The 26,617-nt window shown below is 35.2% G+C and overlaps 1 protein-coding gene across 3 annotated transcripts; it reads left to right on the top strand.

The window, feature by feature from the left end:
- LOC123547615 (transmembrane emp24 domain-containing protein 9-like) lies at window positions 1-23,516 on the top strand. Of its 3 annotated transcripts, none has more exons than XM_045334869.2 (5): window positions 1-186; window positions 11,059-11,174; window positions 16,115-16,219; window positions 16,852-16,998; window positions 21,429-23,516. In XM_045334869.2, exons 1-5 carry the CDS (start codon window positions 51-53, stop codon window positions 21,576-21,578), a joined length of 654 nt encoding a protein of 217 aa, XP_045190804.1. In that variant the 5' UTR covers window positions 1-50; the 3' UTR covers window positions 21,579-23,516. The 3 variants fall into 3 exon arrangements, with proteins under 3 accessions (XP_045190804.1, XP_045190803.1, XP_045190802.1); XM_045334868.2 differs by lacking the exons at window positions 11,059-11,174; window positions 21,429-23,516 and adding exons at window positions 11,717-11,832; window positions 19,575-20,999 and having other exon boundaries at window positions 5-186; XM_045334867.2 differs by lacking the exon at window positions 21,429-23,516 and adding an exon at window positions 19,575-20,999 and having other exon boundaries at window positions 5-186.
- The last annotated feature ends 3,101 nt before the right edge of the window (window positions 23,517-26,617 follow it).

Below are 26,617 nucleotides of genomic sequence, written 5' to 3'. Positions count from 1 at the left end.
GTGGCAGTGCGCATGCGTTAGTGGATTCCGGTGTTTGACTTCCTGTAAAAATGTCCAACATGTCAATTCAACGTTTATTTCTTGTTTTCTTATGGTTTACGACCGTATCTGGTCTTTATTTTCACATAGGTGAAACTGAAAAGAAATGCTTTATTGAAGAAATACCTGATGAAACTATGGTTGTTGGTAAGTTCGAATTTCCTAACCTAGAAAACTGTGTCTTTGACTAAGTTACCAGGTTACTGGCAGGGCAAGCAAGCTGCTGTAATGGTTGTAGGTGTATAAGGCCATACCAACAGACGTGCTGTTGGGTTAACCCTTTAGCGACGTGGTTAGAGTGTCCGCCTACGGATCAGGATAGTCCAATTAATTTGACGCGATCCTAGGAAATATTGAGAATTTTTTTATATAGGCAATATCCCCACTCGCGTCAAACACTCAAAAGACCAAAATAGTTGAAGCAATTTCTGATGAAATTTTCATTGCTGCCCATGCTTTACATGCTATAGGTATAAATGCCAATTATTTCACAAATTGGCCATAAATTCAAATAAAACTTAATGTCAGTGTTCCAGCTAGGATTTGAAAAGGGCAGGGTGCTACTGGACGAAAGGGCACTTGCGAGTCGCGAAGCGACGAGCAGGGGGAGAGTGTGGGGTGTTGTGGGGGGATCTCAGGGTTTCCTCTGGGTCAATTTCACTTTGCGCCAACAAATTCGCCAATCAGGAAAAGTTTGCGCCAGTGGCTCTCAAGTTGGAGCCAATAGTCTGTGATGGGCGACCTGGAACAACTGATACGGGGACTGGAAACCGGCATTTATCTTATCTTATGCTGTCGTCCAATCGAAGCGTATGACGTAGGTTATTCTGCTATTACTCAAACACTTACGCCTTACAGTTTAACTCGTCCTTTCAGTGAAAATCTGGGAAAGCATTTGTTGAATTTTTTGTTGAAAACAAAAGTTCTGCCATGAAATTATTGCCTGCATCTGTTTTTAAATGGAAAATATCTACATTAATGTTACTTTTCGCCCTGTGAAAATGGCTAAATCTAGACTTGTCATACCCAGAGAGAAAGATGTCGTTTTTTACATGATATTTGCCTTGTTGATTCAAAGTATTTAGAACAAAAAAATTAGGACATATTTTAATGAAAATAGCAAGTCAAAACTGTAAACTGTTGCCTGAAAATATTTGTTTATGATATTGCTCTGTTCTTCACCATTTAAATGCGTGTTAAACCTAGATGATTTTCTGCAGTTTTATCTAAAAGTTCGGAATACTAAATGTAAGTTCGTTGTCGGCCTTTTTTAAAAAAAAATGTTATTTTAATTTAAATACATTGTATTTTTCACACATCAGTTTTAAGATTAAATTTATTCAACTAATTTTTGGAGTTTAAACAACAATTTGTTTGAAACATTCCCTACGTTCAAGAAGAATGTTTGTTTCTGTATGTAGAAATCTGACATTATAAACAATAATTATAATTATGGCTCTACAAGATTAAGAAAAGTGTCAGCTTTCTGTTATTTTCCATTTTTTTAATTCAAATCCAACAAAAATCGGCCCTTTGATAAAGGTTTGAAGTTACGTGGTAAAATATTTCTTCAGGGAAGTGAGCTCGAGTTAATTCATAATAATTAAGCATATCACCACATGCAGTCGCATGCTGTTTTTGCTTCAGAATCCCTTTAGATCAATCTCTGGTCATCTAATTATCGCCACTTAACATGTGACTGGTAAACCCTTTGAACAATAAGTGTTATAGCTCCAAGATTAACATGAGGTAATATGCTAATTACACGCTAATCGATAGTGGCGAAAACAAAATATCGATCGCTAACGACTGGTCGATATTTACAGGTATGGACGACAGCATAATACAGATAAATGTATTGATTTATACGGAGTTTCTACTCCCCGTATTAGACCTTCCTGTGGGCGACATACCATTTTCTTTTTTAATCTCTTTTTCATTTGATTCTTTACAGTAACCATGCAATTTGCTCTTGAACCGGTCTATCCTAATATCAAATTAAATCAAAAATAGTTTTTAATCTTCTCAACCATTTTCAAGAACATTTTCTAAACAAAAGTAATGCTCAATCTATAAAATTATCCCTTTATATAGTTTGCCATTTTTAATTATCTCCCTTTAAGGGTCATTTTCACTAAATAGATGTTTTTAAAACATGAATATTTATCCCAATATCACACTGAATCAAAAAAAGTTTTTAATCTTCTCAACCGTTTTCAAGAACATTTTCTAAACAAAAGTAATAGCTCAATCTATAAAATTATCCCTTTAGATAGTTTGCCATTTTATTTATCTCCCTTTAATGGTCATTTTCACTAAATAGATGTTCTTAAAACATGAATATTTATCTCTTTATTCTTTTAATTTTTTATTTCAAAATTAATTTAGGTCATTTATCAAAAACAGTGTTGTTTTATATTATTTTATAACTTTTGAAAAGCTTTTTAAAATGCTTAAGTTTCATTATATAAATAACTAAATTTCTATTTCCTTTCATACATACTAATGTATAGCGAGAATACCACCTACAGGTATTATTAGCACTTTGTTTTGAAGCTCTGGGGTTGAGCTTTTAAAATTATCCCCAGTGTATCAATGCTTTACGTTGGGCACATAAAAGAACCAAAAGAACTGCTTTAGTTCATTTGTATCTCAAAAATTCTCTGATAGAAATTTTATGAACGCGTAGATTTATTTAACAAACGCTTACATGTGCAAAATTTGTCTTTTTACGATCGGAGAATATGTGTAGCTTTTGATCTGTCATTATTTCCGGCATTTTCTCGGCCTCGATTACTTCGGCGAATCGGATTGTCTTTAAAATAACCTGTAAATTTGTCTCGCGTTTTTTGCATCATAAAAAAAGGTGGTGCATTACACGAAGCACGCAGCTAATATTTTGTTTTATTTGCTTTCGTGTAAGTAGGCGGAGCTAAATTTGGCGAATCAGATTGACTGATATTCGTTCTTGCATGGAGGAACTCTCTAGTGACTCGGCGAAGTTTTAAATTATGCCCCAAGGTGTAAATTGATATTGACACGTTGTGTATTGTCTTCGTGCAGTGTTAAATATTGGATAATCCGTTATTGCGTCATTGAGAAAGATCAGAAGATCAGATCGACGATTATCTTGTAGGCGCCAATGAAATTCGCCAATTGAAGATTTTTAGCGCCAGAATTTACATTTTGTCACATTTGGCGCCATTGGCGACTGACAGCGGGAACCCTGGATCTCCCCCAAGAAAATTTTTAAAAAACAGACGGCTAGAGGCCTCAGATGCATTTTCAGCATTAACTATTGTCTTTTATGTGATCCTGTTATGACTGGAATCATTGTGTGTCATGGACAAACATAATAATCTGTCAGAGTGAAACTACAGTTTCATTGGTGTGTGTGTGGTTGTTGTCATATATGTCCTGGACCTCTGGGTTTTTTTGCAGCCTCCATGGTATCAAATTTCTAAATTATTGTTGTCATTTTATGTGGGAGAGGTGGACCTCAGTCTGGGTAGGATTTGTGGTGGTGTTAAACGTATTTCAATTCCATAAGCAGGGCACTAGACAACTTTTGGGGGCAGGTACCCATACCCTCAGGAAGGGGAAATTTTTGACATTTTAAGACGAAAAGGGGAAGTTTAAGCCATGTATATGTAACTCCTTTTCACACTTATTAATACTGTTTTCAATCATTCCTAACTGATGTGACTATATTGCAACAGTAATCTTCCTTAGAGGCACTATATAATATTAAAAGTAAGAACAATATCTATTTGTGTCAAACAACCTATCATCAGGGGAATTTTCTTCTGAGAAAGGGGAAAAAAAACATATTATTTTAGGAGGGGAATGGTACCCATATTCGGCCCCAAAAATGGCCAAACGAGTGCCCTGGTAAGGTTAGTTTTTTTTTGTTTTTTTTTGATAATTTAATTTTGTTCATTGTTGTTTTTTTTATAAGACGAACTTAATGTAGGGGGGGCGAGTGATATCTGATGAGGCTACGGATCAGTGGTAATGTGGTTTAATTATAAGGATTCACCTAAAAAGGTCATGCTCCCAATCTCCGGACGACGATCTAAAACTTTCCTTCCGTAAATACTGTGTGCAAAGACAATCTACATTTCAGAAACTTTACTTAAAGTAATTTACATAAGCCTCTAAATGTTGAAATCTATTCATATATGTTACGAGGAAAATATGCACACATTTAATGATGAATTATTCGACGACATGAAACGCACGTGTCTTATTTTCCCGCCAAAATAGGAGTTCAGGATTTTTGTTTACTGTCTGTATTTCAAGTAGTGAAACGCAAGATTCTTAGCTATTTTCATATTAACAACCAATTAATTGATGCATTTTGCACGGCAACATCGAACAAAAAATGGCGGCATCCATAATAAACATTTTCGGTGGCAGCGTCTATGGTCTACGAGCGAGACTGGAGTACCCCTTCCACAAACACCATATCGGTCTTGAAAAGAACGTGCTTCTTTCCCGCCGAAATAATAATAACGTATCCACTGAGTAATAATTTTCGCAAGCGTGCACAATCGATGACCAAAAGTATCCTCAGATCATGACAGATGTTACAAACAAAAACAAGAGGTTCTTGCAGTTTTGTACATAACATATATTTTTAGCTCACCTGAGCACGAAGTGCTCAAAGGTGAGCTTTAGTGATCACCCTGTGTCCGGCGTCCGTCGTCGTCCGTCGTCCGTCCGTCCGTCCGTCGTCAACAATTTGACTGTTAACACTCTAGAGGTCACATTTTTGACCCAATCTTAATGAAACTTGGTCAGAATGTTACCCTCAATAAAATCTTGGACGAGTTCGATATTGGGTCATCTGGGATCAAAAACTAGGTCATCAGGTCAAATCAAAGGAAAAGCTTGTTAACACTCTAGAGGTCACATTTTTGGCCCAATCTTAATGAAACTTGGTCAGAATGTTACCCTCAATAAAATCTTGGATGAGTTCGATATTAAGTCATCTGGGGTCAAAAACTAGGTCATCAGGTCAAATCAAAGGAAAAGCTTGTTAACACTCTAGAGGTCACAATTTTGGCCCAATCTTAATGAAACTTGGTCAGGATGTTACCCTCAATAAAATCTTGGACGAGTTCGATATTGGGTCATCTGGGGTCAAAAACTAGGTCACCAGGGCAAATCAAAGAAAAAGCTTGTTAACACTCTAGAGGTCACATTTTTGGCCCAATCTTAATGAAACTTGGTCAGAATGTTACCCTTAATAAAATCTTGGACGAGTTCGATATTTGGTTATCTGGGATCATAAACTAGGTCACCAGGTCAAATCAAAGGAAAAGCTTGTTAACACTGTTGAAGCCGCATTTATGACTGTATCTTCATGAAACTTGGTCAGATTGTTAATATTGATGATCTTAAGGTCCAGTTTGAATCTGGGTCATGTAGGATAAAAAACTAGGTCACCAAGCCAAATCAAATGAAAAGCTAGTTTACACTAGAGGCCACATTTATGACCATACCTTAATGAAACTTGGTCAAATCTTGATGATCTATAGCTCAAGTTCAAATATGGGTTAGGTGGGGTCAAAAACTAGGTCACTAGGTCATATCAAAGGAAAAGCTTGTTAACACTCTAGAGGCCACATTTATGACTATATCTTCATGAAACTTAGTCAGAATGTTAAACTTGATGATCTTTAGGGAAATTTTGAATCTGGGTCATGTCGGGTCAAAAACTAGGTCACCGGGTCAAATCAAAGGAAAAGCTAATTAACACTGTAGAGGCCACGTTTATGACCATATCTTAATGAAACTTGGTCAGAATGTTAATCTTGATAATCTTTAGGTCAAGTTTAAATCTGGGTCAGATGGAGTCAAAAACTAGGTCACTAGGTCATATCAAAGGAAAAGCTTGTTAACACTCTAGAGGCCACATTTTTGACTATATCTTCATGAAACTTAGTCAGAATGTTAAACTTGATGGTCTTTAGGTCAAGTTCGAATCTGGGTCATGTCGGGTCAAAAACTAGGTCACGGGGGTCAAATAAAAGGAATAGTTAGTTAACACTTTAGAGGCCACATTTATGACCATATCTTAATGAAACTTGGTCAGAATGTTAATCTTGATGATCTATAGGTCAAGTTTAAATCTGGGTCAGGTGTGTTAAAAAACTAGGTCACTAGGTCAAATCAAAGGAAAAGCTTGTTAAGACTCTAGAGGCCAGATTTATGACTGTATCTTCATGAAACTTAATCAGAATGTTAACCTTGATGATCTTTAGGTCAAGTTCGAATCTGGGTCATGTGGGGGCAAAAACTAGGTCACCGGGTCAAATCAAAGGAAAAGCTAGTTAACACTTTAGAGGCTACATTTATGACCATATCTTAATGAAACTTGGTCAGAATGTTGATCTTGATGATCTTTAGGTCAATAGGTCAGGTGAGCGATACAGGGCCTTCATGGCCCTCTTGTTTGTGGTTCATTTCCGGTTTTTTTTTCTTAAGAATGGACAACCATGTTGCAGCAGACTACTTAAACGAACTTTTGTTAATCAATCGATAGTGTTCAATAAAATGCTTTGGGGTTCTTTAAGTGCATTTGAATATTTTCAAAGTTTAATGGTGTTATTTGTTTGCAACATTTGCAAAAAGCCGCCGACGTATTTTCAAAGACTAAGTCCCACCTTTTTTTGGATTAGTGTACTTATATCTAGATAACGACTGCTAAATCAAAAGTTTTAACTGCCTCTAATAACGATAATTACGAACGTGATGCTCAAAAGATCTTCCGAAAATATTTTGAGTTAATTATCGATTTCACAAGTTGACAGAAGAGTTGCACGTGCACAGTCCCGCCCTCGCGGCGTCTAGCTAGACAGATGTAAAACAAAATGATGCCTTCAAATTGCCGCGATTCACTAAATTGGTTTGATCGACGTGTGGGGCAGACCTAAAAGGCGGTCACGAAGCGACCTTGAAGATTGGTGACAGGTGTAATAAAGTGATGTTGTATATTGCATAACGGAAGCAGCTCTCGCAGCGGGAAAGGACAATAAACAGGACACATGGGGCTTCATATATTTACTGGACTCAAAAGGGCACAGGGCGCTATTAAAAACGGCAGGGCGCTTTGAGAAAGAGGCAGGGCGCAACGCCCTTCTAATTCCGTGCTAGCTGAAACACTGCATGTATTGAAAGGGGATAAAATTCCTCATGAATTGATTTATGCCTGAATTATCAAATAATATCGAAAAAAATTACGAATTTTCTGGTGATTTAAACATATATGCTTGTACTGTACACAATTAACGTTTACCATGTCTACAGTAGACTACACTCCAATATACGCAAGCGATAAAACCAGTAACTTTACATGACTGTGTACTGTGATTTATCTTCCATTATTTTGGTCCTTCAGAGTGTTGACGTTTAGATTGCCCGTCACAAATATAAAACATTCTGAACGTCGAATTATTTTGACTAGGATCAGGAGGTCCGGGGTTCGATCCTCGATGGAGACAGAGGTATTTTACTGCACCAGGTCGGAAAGCAGTGTTTTTTTTTCGGGTTGATTTGGGGCTGAAGGTCCCAATGATAAATAGTATGTTTTTTTTCCCAGTTTTAACTCCAAAATTCCTAATTGAAAGTTTGGGAAAATGCCTGAAAATTTTCACAACATGACACGAAAAGTAGGTTCCGAAATCCATTACGTTGATGTCATAAATGGTTTTTGTTTCGTAAACAGTCAATAGTAGTTAAACCCCCTTAAACCACGTCATTGAAAGGCATGATAATGTAAGCGTCTGCCGATCGTAAACATGTTGTCAACAATTGTAAGTATTATTATAGAAAATCAGTAAAAAGTGACGCTAAAAGTACGTCAAAATTGATACTTTGTGCTCAACAGACAAATCTTAAAACTACAGATTCGTTTACAGCTAAAATTACCACATCTACAATGGCTATGTCTAGTCAGTTTGAAACCGAAAGTAAAAATACAGAAAAACAATAACAGCGTCAATGACTGGAATCTGCATGACTGATTCAGATAACGATCTAAGTGATAAAGAATCACACAACACAGTCATGTCTGTTGTATGGCAAGTTCAATACAAGGAAAAATATTAGCTTGTAGAAGAATTGCTTTGTTTTTAATGAATAAATATTGATAACTTTACTATCTTTTACCATAAAACTTGCCTAAAAGTATTGTTAACTCATATTTATCCTGAAATAAAAAAATCCCAATTTGGGTGTTTTACGACACATTTTTCCCAATTGTAAAGGCCCCGGCCCCATTCCCAAAAGAGAGGGAAAAAACGCTGGAGAGGTGGCCTGTTTGAACCAGGCTGGTACAATTGACCCATAAGACATGTACACATAGGCCTAATGAAGTTCAGAACATTACTATACTTGTCATAAATATCAAATTATGTTGAAATATGCGCTTAGAAACACATTCGCAATCTTGTTTTGGCGTGTACTCTTACTTCTGAGCATATTCTTCATGCTCAGGCAAGCTATATAAGCTGCCTTGACTAGATTTTTGCCATAGATTGCAGAGAATATATGGAACAGATTTAGAGCTGTCAGTAAAGCAGGAGTTATTTGCATCGATTTTACGGTAACTTTCATCTTTTATACGTTATTTTGCTCGGTTTCATCAGTTCCCCGCCATTTTGCAATTTTCGCAGCTGTATTATGATCAGTGACTGAAAGTAGTCATTTGATGCTGGCGAAAGCAGGGAGATAACCAAAATAGTACAAAGGGAGAAAATGTTACCATATTTTAGTTACAGATGCAGGGGGATACGAATATGCAGTTGCATCTAAAATCAGCGGAAGTCAGTATGTTTTCTTCCTCCTTTTATCTCTCAAATTTTACAAGTGGCCGAAATAAAGGTTTTCCAACAGTTACGTTATTTTATTTTAAGAATTTTGTAAAATCTACAGTGACCTAAGTGTTAGACTACAAAATAACGTACCTGTTTGCATTTAGCGATTCGCATTTTGTTGTAAGTGTCAAATTCATTGAAATGTAGTTGCATTATATGAGTAAAAGTTCAGTAAACCATAAAATGCCATTAATGGTTCATTAGGCCTATGTATACATCTCTTATTATGGGTCAGTTGAAGTAACCTGGTTCAAAAAGGTCATCTCTCTGACCTGTAAACTGCAAGATGTTCTGAATTATGCCTCTCTCTTAATTCCGAGCTTTCTCATTGATCCGAGCCTTTAGAAAATTTGCACTTGTAGCTTTTTCCTGTTTCTGAATTTTATGCATGTTGTGGCAAACCATATGACTGTTAAAGATAATAAAAAGAAAATAGTATTATTCACATTAAAATAGAAATATACACAACAGAAAGTTTTGGCACAAAATTTGCTTATCTAAAATCACTGGGGTAATATAAAACCTTACTGGAAACCGTAACCACGTACATGTATTATAAAACTTTTTGTCCGCAAACACAGTTATATGTCTACTGTTAATTTTAAAAAAGCGCATTTTCAAAAAAAAGCCTTAGTTTTTGCATGCTAGTACAAATGATCACAAGTCTTTGTTCAACGAGAAAACACCAGGCCGTTTTAGAGGGTGAGGGTCATCACGAAAAAGCATGGATTATTCATGGACAACAATCCTTAGAATTTTTCTTCATGGGAATTTTTTAAGTTTAGATGCTGGAGTATCAAACTATAGCAAAAACTCTTTTGAAACTTATATCTATTACTGACAAGAACTGAAATACCGGCTAAGCGGCTCAGAATAATGAGAAAAGGGCATAATAGCAAGATCTAAAAGCAGGCCAAGAACTGGGCTGCAAGGTCATGCCTAATCCAAATAATAAGACGTTTTGAGAAAGTATGATAACTTTTGATTGTTGTCGGGTGTTTTTTTTTCATAAGAAACTGAGGCCGATAATCGGTGATTTCCCATAGAAAAGAAAATCCCCAAATGAAAAAAAAAAACATTCCCAAAAAAATGAATATCCATCTCAACAATTTAACCTTTTTTGTGTTAAAAATTTTTAATAGTCTGGTCACATTGCCTGATCGGGCTTAAAAGCCCAATCATGCTATTTATATTGCCCGGTCGGGCTTATATTTATGAAAAGAAGTGAAAAATTATGGCCATATCAAATACAATGACTTGATGGCGATTCTTGAAAGTCCTAAAATTGGTACATTTTGACTAGATAAGTATGTTAATGAGAAAAAATAGTTAAGATTTATGTTGTTTATTGCGCAGATATGTTGGATATATTTTGCATATAAACTTATAAACAACTAGCCTAACAGCGATATCTTTGGAATTTCCCCAAATACTGAACCGATTCACTCATTTCTTTTAGTAGGCCGCCATCTTGACTTCCAGGTATATTTAAGAAATAATAAGTTCCCAAACGTGGTTTATCGTAGAATAACCCGAGTTTTGAGTTCTTATGCGTAAAAATATATCACGAAGGCCGTAGGCCTGAGTGATATATTGTTTCGCATAAGAACGAAAACTCAGGTTATTCTACGATAAATCACACTTGGGAACTTATTATTTCGATTCTAACACGACATACTAGCATCAACAGTGTAAGAAAAAATGGTAACTACCGGTACTTTTTACGACCATGCTACGCACCTGCATCGGATGACATCATTGCACGCGAGTGGTTTATTGCAGAATAACCCGAGATAGATTTTGCTCTACATGTATGTAGGTTATTTGCCGGTCGTGTTAGAATTTTAATTAAATAATGCAAATTTTTAGTAACACCACTTTGTTTACCATAGACAGCTCTGCAGTACATCTGTAATCTGTTATTTTGTATCAGCAGTTTGGTTTAAAGTCACAGAACTGATGTGATAGGACTGTATTTAAAACTAGACCCAGCTAGCCAAAATAATACTGGTATTGCATTCATGTAATTTTTGTTGAAAGTTTGCAGTGGGGAAACAAAGACTATTTTTATTTAGGCCACTATTATATAATTATGCGGAAATAAAAGTGTATGTTTCTATGTTATTCTTTTTTTCAGGAAGATATAAGGTTCAGATATTTGACAAAAATGTCAATGATTATGTGCCAACTGTTCAAGGTCTAGGGATGCACGTGGAAATAAAAGATACTGATTCAAAAATTGTGCTTTCACGGGTAAGCCAGCAGTGAGAAGATGAGGGAGTGCTGTAGACCCAGTGTGTATAGTAACTGTACATGTAGTCTTTTCCGCACTAATACTTTAGCCCTTATCTCGAGCACAGTTATGAAAGAAATAACATTTCCAGCTGTTTGGTTTTGATATTATTTGAAAACTTATTCGTTTGAGACAGAGACTAATGAGAGGAAAAAGAATCTTCAAAATTTTATTTAGCGTTTAAAAGCAATCTTCAGGTCTTCATTTCACTTCACCATTTGTAAAACTTGAGATATCAGGTTTAAATAACAAACTTGTCAAAGCATTTTAAAATTACTGCAAAATTTTACAAACATTTGCTTAAATCACAAATATTTTACTTAACTTTGACATCTTTGGCAATAAGAGGCAAGTAATTTCAGAATGCAGACTGTGTTGTGAACATTGAAGAATGCCTTCAATTCTGTCAGGCCACTCGGGGTATGGACATGTTATTTCTTTCAGAATGGCGGAAGAATTTTGCATTTTTATACAGTTTTATACATGTATCACACAATTTCAGGCAACTACAAAGTGCAACTTTACGATTACACTGTAAAGGATTACCTCCCCTCGGCCCCAGGCATTGGCATGCTTGTTGAAATTAAAGACCCAGAAGACCAAGTTATACTGTCTAGAGTGAGTCTTGTTAATCAAGTTACCAGAACTAAATGATCTAATGGTGTGGGGTGACTGAAAATTAATCAACTCCTACAGTTTAGTAATGACATTTGTGGTGCGGGATGGCCTTGCGCAGGCCGGAAGGAACTAAATCAAATAACCTGTAGTGTAACGATTCCTGAATGAAATACCTACATAGTATTACCATCCTTCTATTACTTCTCGGGTGAAAGGTTACTAGTAAAGTCTAAATTCTTGTATAAAGCACTCTCGTAATTCTTCAGGTATGATACGGCACCATATATAGAATTTTGGAAAGACAGCCTTCAGTCTGTTCCCTCTGTCACTTTTGTTTCTAAATCACGGCTGTATACCCAAACTTTAAGTCCCTAATAGTCTCCGTCTGTATAGCCATTAATCCATTAAAGCCAATGCAGTGTTACCACCTCTCTGTACTGATGGTTTTCTAATATAAGTTCTGATGTTTGCATGTTTTTGGTTGAGGGATTTCCTTTATACAGTGAAACACCGCTCACTCGAGCATTGATGACTCGAGCACCCGGGCTCGCTCGAGCAATTCATGTGGTCCCGGCCGATTTCCTTCTATTTTCTATGTGAAATTACCAAGGCAGGGTCGAGCATCGATAACTCGATCGCTCGAGCATGACACCTGGTCCCTGTGTATTAATTTACTCTTTGCTGCTTATGGCAAACTCGAACAGAGGTGTCAAAATTTTCACACCTTCGGCGGTCTGAATGTATCGGTTAATTTAAAATGTGCGCACGCCGTGAGAATTGCATGGTCTATTCCCCGACTATCTTAAATGTTTGTTTGTCGGTATATTTGATCTGATAATGAGATTAATTATTGATGAAAGTTGGAAGAAAAATTTTATTGATCAAATTGTTATTAATTATTACTATTATCTGCGGGATCGAGAAGATAATTATGAGACCTTAATATTTTAATCAACAGTTGTTTGCAGGCAAATAAAGCCTTTTCATAAAATTGAGACGATAATTATGAGATCTTAATTTGGAGAAGAAAATTGCGAATTCGATTACAGTATTTCAAATAAAAAAAAATGTCTTAGCTGTTTCTTCACACGTGCAATTTACGATCTATCATAAACAACGTTTGTAATAGGTTTTTAGCTCATCTGATTTTTTGAAAAAAAATGATGAGTTATTGTCATCACTTGAGCGGTTGTCGGCGTCGGCGTCTGCGTCGGCGTTGCTTGGTTAAGTTTTATGTTTAGGTCAGCTTTTCTCCTAAACTATCAAAGCTATTGCTTTGAAACTTGGAATACTTGTTCACCATCATAAGCTGACCCTGTATAGCAAGAAACATAACTCCATCTTGCTTTTTGCAAGATTTATGGCCCCTTTTGTACTTAGAAAATATCAGATTTCTTGGTTAAGTTTTATGTTTAGGTCAACTTTTCTCCTAAACTATCAAAGCTATTGCTTTGAAACTTGGAATACTTGTTCACCATCATAAGCAGACCCTGTACATCAAGAAACATAACTCCATCTTGCTTTTTGCAAGAATTATTGCCCCTTTTGGACTTAGAAAATCAGTTTTCTTGGTTAAATTTTATGTTTAGGTCAACTTTTATCCTAAACTATCAAAGCTATTGGTTTAAAACTTGCAACAGTTTTTCACCATCATAAGTGGACCCTGTACAGCAAGAAACATAACTCCATCCTGCTTTTTGCAAGAATGATGGCCCCTTTTGGACTTATAAAATATCAGATTTCTTGGTTAAGTTTTATGTTTAGGTCAACTTTTTCTCTTAAACCATCAAAACTATTGCTTTAAAACTTGCAACTGTTGTTCACCATCATAAGCTGACCCTGTAAAGCAAGCAACATAACTCCATCCTGCTTTTTGCAATAATTATTGCCCCTTTTGGACTTAGAAAAATCATTTTCTTGGTTGAATATTATGTTTAAGTCAACTTTTCTCATAAACTATCAAAGCTATTGCTTTAAAACTTGCAACAGTTCTTCACCATCATAAGTGGACACTGTACATCAAGAAACATAACTCTATCCTGCTTTTTGCAAGAATGATGGCCCTTTTTAGACTTAGAAAATCATGGGTAGGACAATATTTCTATTATACAAAAAAAATCAGATGAGCGTCAGCACCCGCAAGGCGGTGCTCTTGTTAGAAAATGTCACGAGTGTGTTATTATTACGCATCACCGTTTCTTCTGCAAATGGTCTCGATGACAATTGGTAAACCAAACTTCAATTTTCTTCTTATGTTGGTCAATGTTTGGGTCGCTCGAAACCATGGATAACTGGAGCATTTTGCTCATCCCCTTGTGACCTCGAGCGAGCGGTGTTTCACTGTATCTACAACCCATTATAACCACAGTTTCATTGTAACACCAGTTAGTACCTTTTACTTGAACAAGAATATTTGTTAGTTTTTCAGTTACTTGATAAATAGTGTCTGTGCTTGATTCAAGACCTGGGATAATCATAAGAACAGATCCATTACGAATAACCCCTGTATCTCAGAAATTGCTAGTCTTCTGTAATGTATTTAAGTAGAAACTTTTAATGTTTTTTTACAAGTAAATATCAGACTTTGTAGTAATAAGGTTTTAAAAGAAAACTAACTGTAACTCGTTGGCGAGTCTGCTTGAATGTCTGTATTATGAACTTGCTTTGAAACATTTCTTCTTGTATTCTTATGGATAAACTTTGTGCATGAAGTATTCTGACTTTCACAGGGGTGTAACCATCAAACTTTACCCCAGCATCCATTCATCCATGATAATTTTACCTCAATTCCACAGCTTTACCTTAAGCATATTAAAACAACTAGCAAACAATTAAAGTGTTTATTTCATAACATACATTATGTGTATATATATGGTCATATATGAAAAGAATGATCCTTTCAAAATATGGTGGTGGTTAATATTATCCGATAGTTAGAACATTGAACTGGTAGTTTATTAATAGCTTATACACCTTTGTACCAGTGTAATATTTTGGGATATTTTCTTAAAAACATATATCACTATATGCTTTTTGACAGTTTATATGCTAGAACATTGGTATCTTAGTGCCAATTTAATAGGTAGAGTACTGATTTAATCTACTGTTTTACATATTTATAATGTTTATAATAAATACAGGTTATTTTTCATTTCGAAGTTTGTTTTTTCCAGAAATTGAGATTTGACTATAGAGATGTTTTAGCATCTATTAACCTTATCCTGCTAAATTTCTAAAATGGACTGGTTCGTCATTCAATTTGGGCAATATTTATTATTCGAAGCGCTGTTCACTGAAAATTTACTGACTGAATAGCGAACAGTGCAGACCATGATCAGCCTGCATGGATATGCAGGCTGATCTTGGTCTGCACTGGTCGCAAAGGCAGAATCACTTGTCGGCAGCAGGCTAAAGGTTAAACAAAAACTTGATGCTTGTTTTAGAGTACAGTAGTTTTGTCTCTTCGCATACATTTTGATATGGCTTTAGCCTTGAGCTGAAAGAGTAATTTCTGTCTAAAAAGCCAGAAGCAAAAATATCTACTTGTAGATAACTTGGATTTCTCATACAAAGATTACAGGGTCTCTGTGGCTGAGATTACAGGGCCTCTATGGCTGAGATTACAGGGCCTCTATGGCTGAGATTACAGGGCCTCTATGGCTGAGTGGTTAAGGTTACTGACATTGAATCACTTGCCTCTCACCAGTGAGAGTTTGAGTCCAATTTCCATACAAGGAAGCCATCAAGCTGGCTTACAGAATGTCCATGGTTCTACCCAGGTGCCCATCCGTGATTAAAGGATGCATGTTAGGGCACCTTGGATATTCCTCCACCAGGAGAGTCACCATATGACCTATAATTGTGTGGATGTGATGTTAAACCATACAAGGAACAAAGACTATTAAATTTTACCTCTTCAGAAATAACTTATAAATAACAGAGCATTAGCAACAAACAACAGACAGACTCTGTTCTAGAAATTGTAGATTACCATATTTGATTCCAAAGTATCTAGGTGGAAAGTCTTTTGTTGTCCACCTCTGATTCAAGTGGGAAAATTGTTTGTTATATGCTGAAATCATGTTAATACTGTAAAGAAATCCTAAAGCATGAGATAGTTTCAAAGTTATGACTGTTCCACACAATTGAAATGCTGCTGAAAAATGATGTTAATTCAGACTAGGCAAAATTTTAGTATGTTTGCTTTTACTAAATCTTAGTTGTTTTATATTTTATTTCTAGTACCATATTTATTCAAAATTCACTGTGTAAAATATTTCAGACATATGCGTCAGAAGGAAGATTTACGTTCACATCACACTCTGCAGGAGAACACATCATGTGTCTTCATTCTAACTCTAGTGCTTGGTTCTCAAGTGGACAGTTGGTAATTATGTCATTTCTTATCATTGTTTATTTGTGTAAGTCTGATTGAAACCTTTAGAACAATCAGTGTAATATCATTATATGAAATAAGGCAAATCTTCATAGTCTCTTCATAAAACTAGATTTTTAAATTTGTTAGCACACTATCGGAAGAAAGTTAATTTCATGAACAGAACATGAGTTTATTTGTATTCAAGTACTGGACGACTTGGGTCCTACTCATTTGAGTACTACTGATTTTACTACTCGAGTACTACCTAGGCATTGCTCACAGTACATGAATATTTTATGACTACCATGGTTCTAGAAAATTTTATACCAAACAAATGGTCACAGGCATATAGTACATGACTTTTTTGTAGTCTTTTCTGCACTAATACTTTAGCCCTTACCTGAAGCACGATTATGAAAGAAATAACAGAACATGTACTTCTTCATCGTTCTGTTCTACACATTTTGCAGAATGTACTTAGTCTGTATGGAACAGTAGTTATATCAGTTGCAGTTACATACAATTACAATTGCTGGCTCAGTGACCAACATCATAAGTAGTTCCTACAGCTGAAAAAAATTTGAGGAAAAAAACATTTGCCTTTCATGCACTGTATATATGTGGTGGCATTTTTTTTTCAGAGAGTGCATTTAGACATTCAGGTTGGTGAACATGCTGTAGATTATCAACAGATCCAGGCTAAGGATAAACTGTCCGAACTACAACTTCGTATCAGACAACTGCTAGACCAGGTTGAACAAATTACAAAGGAACAAAATTATCAAAGAGTAAGTTACCGTACCCACTCTGTAACCTCTAGCTATAGTTGGTATTGTACACTATATACACTTGCTCCTATAAACTATCCAGACTTAAACCTTGAAGCTAGACAGAAATGTAAGGTTAATTGACAGTGTGCTGTACAATACAACATTTTATGGATGGTCAGGTACTAGGAATGTGAAGTTTTTCGACAGTGTTCTGTTATACTGTCTTTGTCTATTATGGTATGTAACGGAAGTCTTGTGCACCAGTATATTTGGTCTATTACCAGAAGTAACCAGCAAAATTTAGAATGCTGTACTGGTATCGAAGCAGTATACGTCGGCTATTAGTATCCGATAACGCGTCACTTTATGTCTCATGAAGTTCTTCTCAATGAAGTCGCGATTGTTTTCATAACCCTACCCTGCAAAGCAGAGCTCTGTGAAGTTTCTACAACAAAAGGCAAAAACTTCCCGAGAAAAGTCAAATTGTTCATTCCACAATTGTTTTGTTTACATTCCACACATGGGGTATTTCACGTGCAGTTTATGCGCATGCGCAACGGATAACTCCTTCTTCCCAGATTAAGTTGAAAGTTTCTCCCCTTGGTGGTCAAAACCAGAAGACTTGACAAAAATACATAATAATGACAAAAATGAGTCGTTTTTGTGCATCGGCAATAAATTTTGATTTTTTCACAATAAAGAAAGCAAAACCAAATATAAAATATTGATAAAATGTCAACGTCTAAGTGAACACCTGCCGAATTTTCTTATCCAAGGGAGGTAACTGGTAATACTGTGAATTAATTTCACCAGAAAGGTTGGGAAAAGCACAGATGGTGCTTTTCTAGTCGTATACACATGCTTTTCTAATCGTAGACACTGTCAAAATGTACATAAATTTTCAAACAAAAATCAGTAACAGAAACAGTTACCGCTTTTGTAGTCAACCGATTCAGCGCAATTTATACACCCCTCTGTGTGTTATCACTAGACATTATTGATATTTATGTTTTCATAAAGCAGAGGAGCGAAGGTATTTTCTTTGGGAGACTTTTATAGAACTGAAACGTTCTAGAAACAAGAGGGCCAAGATGGCCCTAGGTCGCTCACCTAAGAAACACACCATAACAGTGTAAAACATATTTGACCTAGTGATTTCATGGAAAAAAATGTTCTGACCAATTTTCATTAAGATTGGACCAAAAAATTGGTCTCTTGCGATAAAACAAGCATTTTCTTAGATATGACCTAGTTTTTGACCCTAGATGACCCATGTTCAAACTCGACCTAGATTTTATCAAGGCAATCATTCTGACCAAAAGTCATGAAGATCGATTGAATAATACAGCCTCTATCACATACACAAGTTTTTTCTTTGATTTGACCAAGTGACCTAGTTTTTGACCTTAGATGACCCATATTCAAATTCGACCTAGATTTCATTAAGGCAATCATCCTGACCAAATTTCATAAAAATCAATTGAAAAAAACAGTCTATCGCATACACAAGATGTTTCTTTAATTTGACCTAGTGACCTAGTTTTTGATCCGAAATGTCCCATTTTCGAACTCGGCCTAGATTTCATCAAGGCAATCATTCTGACCAATATTCATGAAGATCAATTGAAAAATACAGCCTCTATCGCATACACAAGGTTCTTCTTTGATTTGACCTAGTGACCTAGTTTTTGACCCGAGATGACCCATTTTCGAACTCGGCCTAGATTTCATCAAGGTTATCACTCTGACCAACATTCATAAAGATTAATTGAAAAATACAGCCTCTATCGCATACACAAGGTTTTTCTTTGATTTGACCTAGTGACCTAGTTTTTGACCCGAGATGACCCATTTTCGAACTCGGCCTAGATTTCATCAAGGTTATCACTCTGATCAACATTCATGAAGATTAATTGAAAAATACAGCCTCTATCGCATACACAAGCTAAATGTTGACAGACGACAGACGCCGGACATTGAGCGATGCAAAAATACATTTAAAAACCTATATTTTATGACGGAAACTGCTTTGATACCAGTAATGGCCAACATTTAACTTGTTAAATGATTTGCCGAGTTTACATCATTTTTATAAAAAAAATTGCCATATCCCAAGAGAATTATCTAGGTCTGTTTTCTTGATACTGAAGTAATGTGGTAAAAAAAATATGAAGACAATATTTCTAAAATCAAGAACAAGCTTTGTAGACTTGAGATTTGGAAAAAAGTGGTACAAACTGAAATATCATAACATACACCATCACAGATCTTAAGTTGTGATACCCAACATTAACGAGTATGCAGCTGAAAAGACATTTTGGTTAGATCAATAACTAAGGGGTTCCTTTCATCCCAATTCCACCAAACACTTTTATCATTGTTGTTCTGGACAGCTATGAGAATGTGAATGCCATGTAAAAACAAAAAAAAAAATTGAGTTATATTGTACTGCTAGGTTCTTGCTTTCAGTATTTCTGCTTTTCCCTTTTACAAATACACGTTAAATTTTCTATGTGATATATCCCATCATACCTACTGTTCTATATATTTTGCACTACATTTTACCCATGCATTGCACGTTTATGTATTTGCAGTATCGTGAAGAACGTTTCCGTCAGACCAGCGAGAGTACGAACCAGCGAGTTCTGTGGTGGTCCATTGCCCAAACAGTGATTCTGCTCGTTACGGGTTTCTGGCAGATGAGACATCTAAAGAGTTTCTTTGAAGCCAAGAAATTAGTATAGGGCTTAGTTGCCATAGGAATTAATAATTTATCATACTGTACTATCATTGTATTTTGGCAGTAAAACATCTGTTACAGAATACTTTTTGTTTGAAATTTTTAGGACATAACCAAGAAATGAAAAAGTTTCCTAGCTATTTATTTATATTGAAGCAAGATATGAGAGTTTAGATCTGAAATTTTGCTTAAATTTAAGAATTATTAAATGTCTTACCCAGAATGCAAAAAAAAAAGAATATGAATGGTTTTACAGTATTGTTAATACAAAATTTAGTCATATTGAATGAGTTCTGAATGATTGAATGTGAGATGAATAAAAAACAATGGTAATTGAAATTAGATTTATCATTAAACACTCATTTCTATTTTGAAATAAGGCATTGTAAATAGACTCAAATATCAAGATTACAGAAACTATAAATTTTCAGTGAGTATCAATGTTTAGCCTTTTCAATGTACATACACTAGAGGAATAATGTAAGTAAATGATGTTACATAAATTATTTTCATCTTGTATGTAAGGGGTGTGTTGAAAATAGCTGTTGGGTGTAAATTTTCATACACTGCATTTTTTTCGCAACACATTAAGCAGATTTTTTTTTTTATTCTGCCAGTGCAAATTTGTAATGCTCATTATTAAACAGCTAATGTGTTTGGACTGAATGCAGATACAGTCAAACGTCTTTCACTGAAACTTTGATAATTCGAACACTGCTGTTGGCTCGAACTTGTTGGGTTCGAGGGAACAAAGTTTGACTGTAACTGAATTATGAATTTGGTTGGGGCATAATACAAGACAGTGTCAGTGCACTTATAACTAACCTGATTTGAAAAAAAAAGAAATGCATATAATATTCCTATATGTAATCAACTTACTTGCACACTCCCAAGCACACATGAATGCACATATCCTGATTTTTACGTTTAGGGGTGAGGTTAGATTATATTAGGTGCTCATTATGTCATTTATATACAAGAATTTACTTCACAAATGGTCTTTTGTATTGTAACAGCTTTTCTTTTTTTTTTCAGTGTTAACTGATTCTCTAGGTCTTGAAGTTACAGTGTATATTCCTTACATACTTTCCACATTTACGTACTACCATAATACCCATTGCATAATCATTACACAGGAAACAATGAAATTGTATATACCGATCTTAGTTCTTTGTGCACCTAGTTTTGTGAGCTTTGTACATTTTTTGTGAGCTTGATTTTGTGTTTTCACTTTTTGTCTGTGACTGTTAGGGGCAAATAGATCTGGTTTTGTTTGTTTTAAGAAACCCTGGAAGAACGATTTAAATTTATTACTGGTCTTTTTTTATCAGATATGATATCAAGCAGTGTAAAGTGATTTTGCAGCAGTTTCATATAATTTCACAATCCTTTAATCTATACCTTAATAGTGTTCAGTGCCTTTATATGTGTACTAAGGTACTTTTGTTAAAGGACCAATTATGGTGTAGCATATATATGTGTGCTTTCAATATTTAGTTGACATCATTCTGAAATCTTAAAACAATCTGTACATGTATGTAGTAACAGGTGAATATATATGTATTTAGTTACAAGAATATTATTTACATGTACTTTTGATATTACCGGTATATAAATAGTATTGTTAATTGAATACATGTGGTTTATTGAATATATATGGTTAAGTGACTGTTGTAGGTTATAATTTAATGTAATTACATTATTGCAGACTCGAGAGGAAAGGTTCCGTCACACAAGCGAGAGCACCAATCAGAGAGTGTTCTGGTGGTCTGTCGGTCAAACTGGAGCATTAATTCTGATTGGCTTGTTACAAGTTCGTCATCTGAAGAAATTTTTCATTTCCAAGAAGCTTGTATGATGCTTATATTTTATTAGATACCAGGCATTTTTTGTATAACTTGACCACATCGAAGATAGTATTACCACTGTAAAAATTGGCGATTTGCAAAATGATTGTGCTTACACTATAATTGAATATATATTATAAATTAATTGACCTAATTAACAGTTAAACTCAGAAGTCATTTTTTGAGGGTTGGAGCTCAAGCATATATAGCAGGTGAATATTAGAAGTCTGTTATACTCTCTTTGTGGTTAGAAATGAACACATGCTTTAGAAAATAAGTTGAATAAATGTAGGATGTGTTACTGATTTAAAAGGAGGGTTTTAATGCGTGTTTCTAAAAAGATGCAAGTGTGAATGTTGTATTAATTTACCTTTGATGTTATAACACATTTGTTAGTATAAATGCTATCCATATTGTAATAATCATATTCTGGGCTACTTTTTATAAATAATGAAATAACTTACAGATTTAGTATCAAATCAGGGTTTTGAATTGTAGTACAGGGTTATCAATTTTTACCATTTTACAATGAGTATGCAGCATGGTAAACCTAAAAAGGTAAATATTTTTCTCCTGCTTCTAATATATATATAGGTGTATATATATATATTGGCAATATACATGTATTGATCAATATGGTAGCATTTATTTAGCAATACTGTGAGCAATTGTAACAGTTGTATATAATCTTACATATTGATATTTGTGATGATCTATTTATGGTTCGAGGTGTATTTTGTACATAGCACATTTATACTGCATTTTCATGATTGATTAAAACAGCTTTCATGTAGTAGGGGTTAGCAATACGAATGGTAGACACTTATTACACTCAAAGAAAAATTGCTTATTAATTATCACATACAAATTGCCTGATGAATCAGTGATGTTTGTGTTACTTATAGCAACACCAAATTATAAATGAATTGTTCATGGCATGATTATGGAGGAAAATGTAGTTGATCTCATAACATTGTCCAAAAAGATGATTAATTTGTTGTTGCCTATTACATGGCACTAACAATCCTTTATGCATGCACATTTATTGCTGATTTATGACAAATTTTACACAAAAACAACCAGTCTATGTTAGTTACTGTCTTAACGTTCCACAAGGCTTTAAATTTTATGTTAAAAATGGTTGAAAAAACTTTCCTAATAGATGTTGTGCATAATTACATGGTAAGAAAACTGCTACTTTTAATAATGCACATGAACATTAAAAGTTCTAACATTAAAGGGAGGTAATAAAACTAACAGATTCAAATTAAACTTTATACTATGTTCATCAAAATTCAAACCTTCCTTAAATGTTAGAGAAAACAATTATCAGAAATAGGACTTAACAAGAAATTAACATATTTTATGTTCATAATGGAAAATGTGGCAGCCACATTTTAAGCAAAGGCATTATGACCCTTTAAGATTGAAAACTTTAGTTTCTGTACCAGTTCTGGCATTATCTGATATTAATCATGATTTAATCGAAGGTCAGATTTTGTAAATTAAATGAAAAATCAATTTTACAATATGGACAAAATTCCTTATAGTTCTCGTTTTAGTACCAAGGAATCTGTTTTGATCAGTCACTTGTTTTGACTTGTTCATTGGACTGGCATTTGTTTACCCATCTACTGTTTCAATAACTTTCTTTTACTTTTTCTGGACCCTTTTTAAGTGCGTTTTCAATGATTTCTTCTTCTGAGTTATAAATAATATTGGAACTAACAACAAAAGGGAAATGATAAGAAATTTTCTGACTGCCTAACAAAGTATATTTTTCAACAACATCATTTTGGGAATTTTGAAGTTTATGGTCTGACTTTTCTGTTTATAGAGGTTCAAGTAATGGGACTCAGTTAAGTTTCTTTCAATTATTTTTTACCTATTTGTTTTTTATTTCCATTACGCTGTGTACAAGACAATGAAATAAAATGTAAAACAGTGAATTTCAGAGTTTGTTTTTATATTATAAAAAATGTATGGTGTTGCTGTTGGGTACAAGAGTGGGAACATTCATTAAAGTAGCTGTTCAAATAGATGTGCTGCATAATAGCACAACTTTCAATACTGCATATTGACATACAGTTAAAGAGTCATAAAGGGGGTAATCCGAAACAATGAATTCATTGATACTTTCTAGTATGTAAATCAGTATCCAAACATATGGCAAATATGTGAAACCATTACTGCAAATCGGACTGAACAAGAAATAGGTATATTTTGTGTACATAACATATTATGGCAGCCATATTATAAAAAGGCATTATGACCCTCTATGACTGAATTTCTTGAACATGGATGAATTGGTTCACCACTTTAAGTTCGAAACCTTGTTTTAAAGTGTAGAATTCTTCCATCCAGCTGGCTTGCATAATGACTGTAGTTCTACCCAGTTCTCACTTGTGTCAGAAATAATGCACAGAGGGGCACCTGGGGTTTTCTTCCACCATAAAAAGTTGACATGTCGCCAAATGACCAATGATAAATGACATGAAAAATACACGTTATGCACGATGATGTACTGCTTTCATGTCATTCTTATAGTCGCGTTTCTAAATGCCTTCGGTGACTTACTTAAAAGCACTGTATGTCTTGAAAAAGTGAAGATAATTTGTCCAAATTTGAAATGTAAAAGAATGTTCTTCGTGTATATTTTGATATCTCAATTTTGACATTTTGTTACTAACACATCTAGGCATTGCCATGGAACTGCCCATGCTTATATTTATTTCAATATACATGTATAATTAAACATACACCTCTAAAGCCTACAGATTAATTACAAAAGTAGCATCATTTATGGCGGTCTGAGCCTTTCCTCCTGTATCAATAGAACTGGCAAGGAAATAAAATTCCTCGTGTAAAATATAGTATGATCTAATAACAATATCTGTGTGTGTGTGTGTGTTCGGGTTTAACGTCTTTTTCAACAATTTTTCAGTCATATAAACGACGGTGTCTACTTGTAGCAGTGAGCACAATGCCCAACTTTATAGTGCTGCCTCACTGGAATATCACGCCGTAGATACGTGGCATGATACCCCACCCAGTCACATTATACTGACACCGGGCTGACCAGTCCTAGCAGTATCCCCTTAATGCTGAGCGCCAGGCGAGGAAGCTGCTAGTACCAATTTCAGGCTGTCAACTGATTCCTATATTCCTATATTTTCCTATATTTTGGATCAAAATCCTATATTCTGAAAAACCTCCTATATTTCCTATTTTCCTATATTTTGAAAAATATTCCTATATTTTTTAGTAAAGTTCTTGCCGATGAATAAGAGAATAAATCTTGGTTTGATACTGCTTTTGGATTCTTTATTCTATAAGTAAGAAAATTCCCATGTCTGCCACAGCATCACCATCCTTAAGATAATGTAGTTTTGCTCTTCTTCATCATCTGTATGGTCACTTTGCAAGGCAGTGAAACAGGACATGGGTCTTTCAGGTAAATCAAAGTCTCATTCAGACGTTTTCTTTCAGATACTCCCCAATGATGAAATACAAGGCAAATCTCTGAGATCTCTGACATCAAAAAAGTATAGTAAAGATGACAAACTGGTGCAGAAGTACCGTGTCTGTTTTAAATATACAGTTCATGCAGTTTTACCAAAATTCAAAGTCTTCATTTACTGAATTGTCGACAGGAAGATTTTCTCAGAGACTAAGAACAATGCGTCACTGCCCAAAAAGTGTTTACCAAGAGTGACGGTAAAATAGTGACTGCTACAGCCTCTGGAGCATCTAATAAACCAGCTACTGTAGGTTCAAGCGATATTGAGCAGAGGCAAATACAACATGTATTCACAAGTCACCCTTTGAAACATCAAGTCACAGAATCAGAGCTGTTGTGGTGTTTTAAAGTAGCAGCTGCTGATTTTTCATTCAGATCATGTGATGGCCTTGACAAAGTGTTTCAGAAGATGTTCAAGTGTGATATTGCTGATCGGTTTTCTTTGTCAAGGACAAAAGCGTCATACATAGTTTCAGAAGCCATAAGACCATTTTTGACAGAAGCAATTGTGAAGGAAGTTATAGATGGAAATTTAGGGTATGTTCTTATGTTTGATGAAACTACTACAGCACAGCAATGTAGACAAATGGACATACTGATAAGATTTTGGAGCAATATTGAAGGAGAAGTGTCTGTGAGGTTTTTGAAAGCTTTTCACTTTGGCCATGCAACAGCTGACATTGTAAGTGAAGCTTTCCTTAAATTAGGGAATGATTTTGAAGTAGACCTACCCATGAAGAATTTGATAAGTCTCTCATCTGATGGCCCGAATGTCAACAAATCCATTCACAGAAAAGTCAATGAAAGTTTGAAAGCAGATGGCAGCCTGGGTTTGCTTGTCTTTGAACCCTGCAACCTCCATACAGTGCACAATGCTTTTAGAAAAGGTCTCAACTGTTTTGGAAGTGATGCAGAAGAGTTAACTTTTGACATGTATCAGTTCTTCAAGCAGCAGCCAGTCAGAAGAGAATATTTTAAAGACCTTCAACTGGAGTATGACATGGATGAGAGCCTGTTCCTAAGACATGTACCAAGCAGATGGTTGACATTGTTGCCAGCCATGACCAGAGTATTAACAAACTAGAGGGTAAGTGTGGATTATTTCACTGTCCAACTTCCAAAATCAATGAAATCCAAGTCTGCCAAAAACAGCTTGAGAGCAATGAAAGGTACAGAAGAATATGTTGTGGACTTTGTATCAGTCTTCTGTCTTGTCTGGATTGTGATGCTGTTGAAGAGAATGGTAGACATTCTAGACATTGATTAATGTAGAAACAATAAGACGGTAAGAGTTTATAGTATATGTACCAGTAAATGAAAATATATGTTGTTGAAAACTCCTATATTTTGCCTCAAAACTATCCAAAAACTCCTATATTTGTTGTGAAAATATTCCTATATTCTTCCTATATTTTGGAGAAGACCTGGTTGACAGCCTGCAATTTTTACGTCTCTGGTATGACGCGGCCGGGGATCGAACCCACGACCTCCCGCACTCGAAGTGGACGCTCTACCACAAGGCTACCGAGG

Source organism: Mercenaria mercenaria, chromosome 9, assembly GCF_021730395.1.
Source record: "Mercenaria mercenaria strain notata chromosome 9, MADL_Memer_1, whole genome shotgun sequence".
NCBI lineage: Eukaryota > Metazoa > Mollusca > Bivalvia > Venerida > Veneridae > Mercenaria > Mercenaria mercenaria.
This window is presented reverse-complemented; position numbering and strand designations above follow the sequence as displayed.

What these genes read in the sequence shown, in the direction of transcription:
- LOC123547615 (XM_045334869.2), top strand. Translation starts at nt 51, where the DNA reads ATGTCCAACATGTCAATTCAACGTTTATTTCTTGTTTTCTTATGGTTT. An exon ending in TGATGAAACTATGGTTGTTG is followed by an intron (nt 187 to 11,058) that starts GTAAGTTCGAAT and finishes TCTTTTTTTCAG; the next exon opens with GAAGATATAAGGTTCAGATA. An exon ending in CAAAAATTGTGCTTTCACGG is followed by an intron (nt 11,175 to 16,114) that starts GTAAGCCAGCAG and finishes AAAATATTTCAG; the next exon opens with ACATATGCGTCAGAAGGAAG.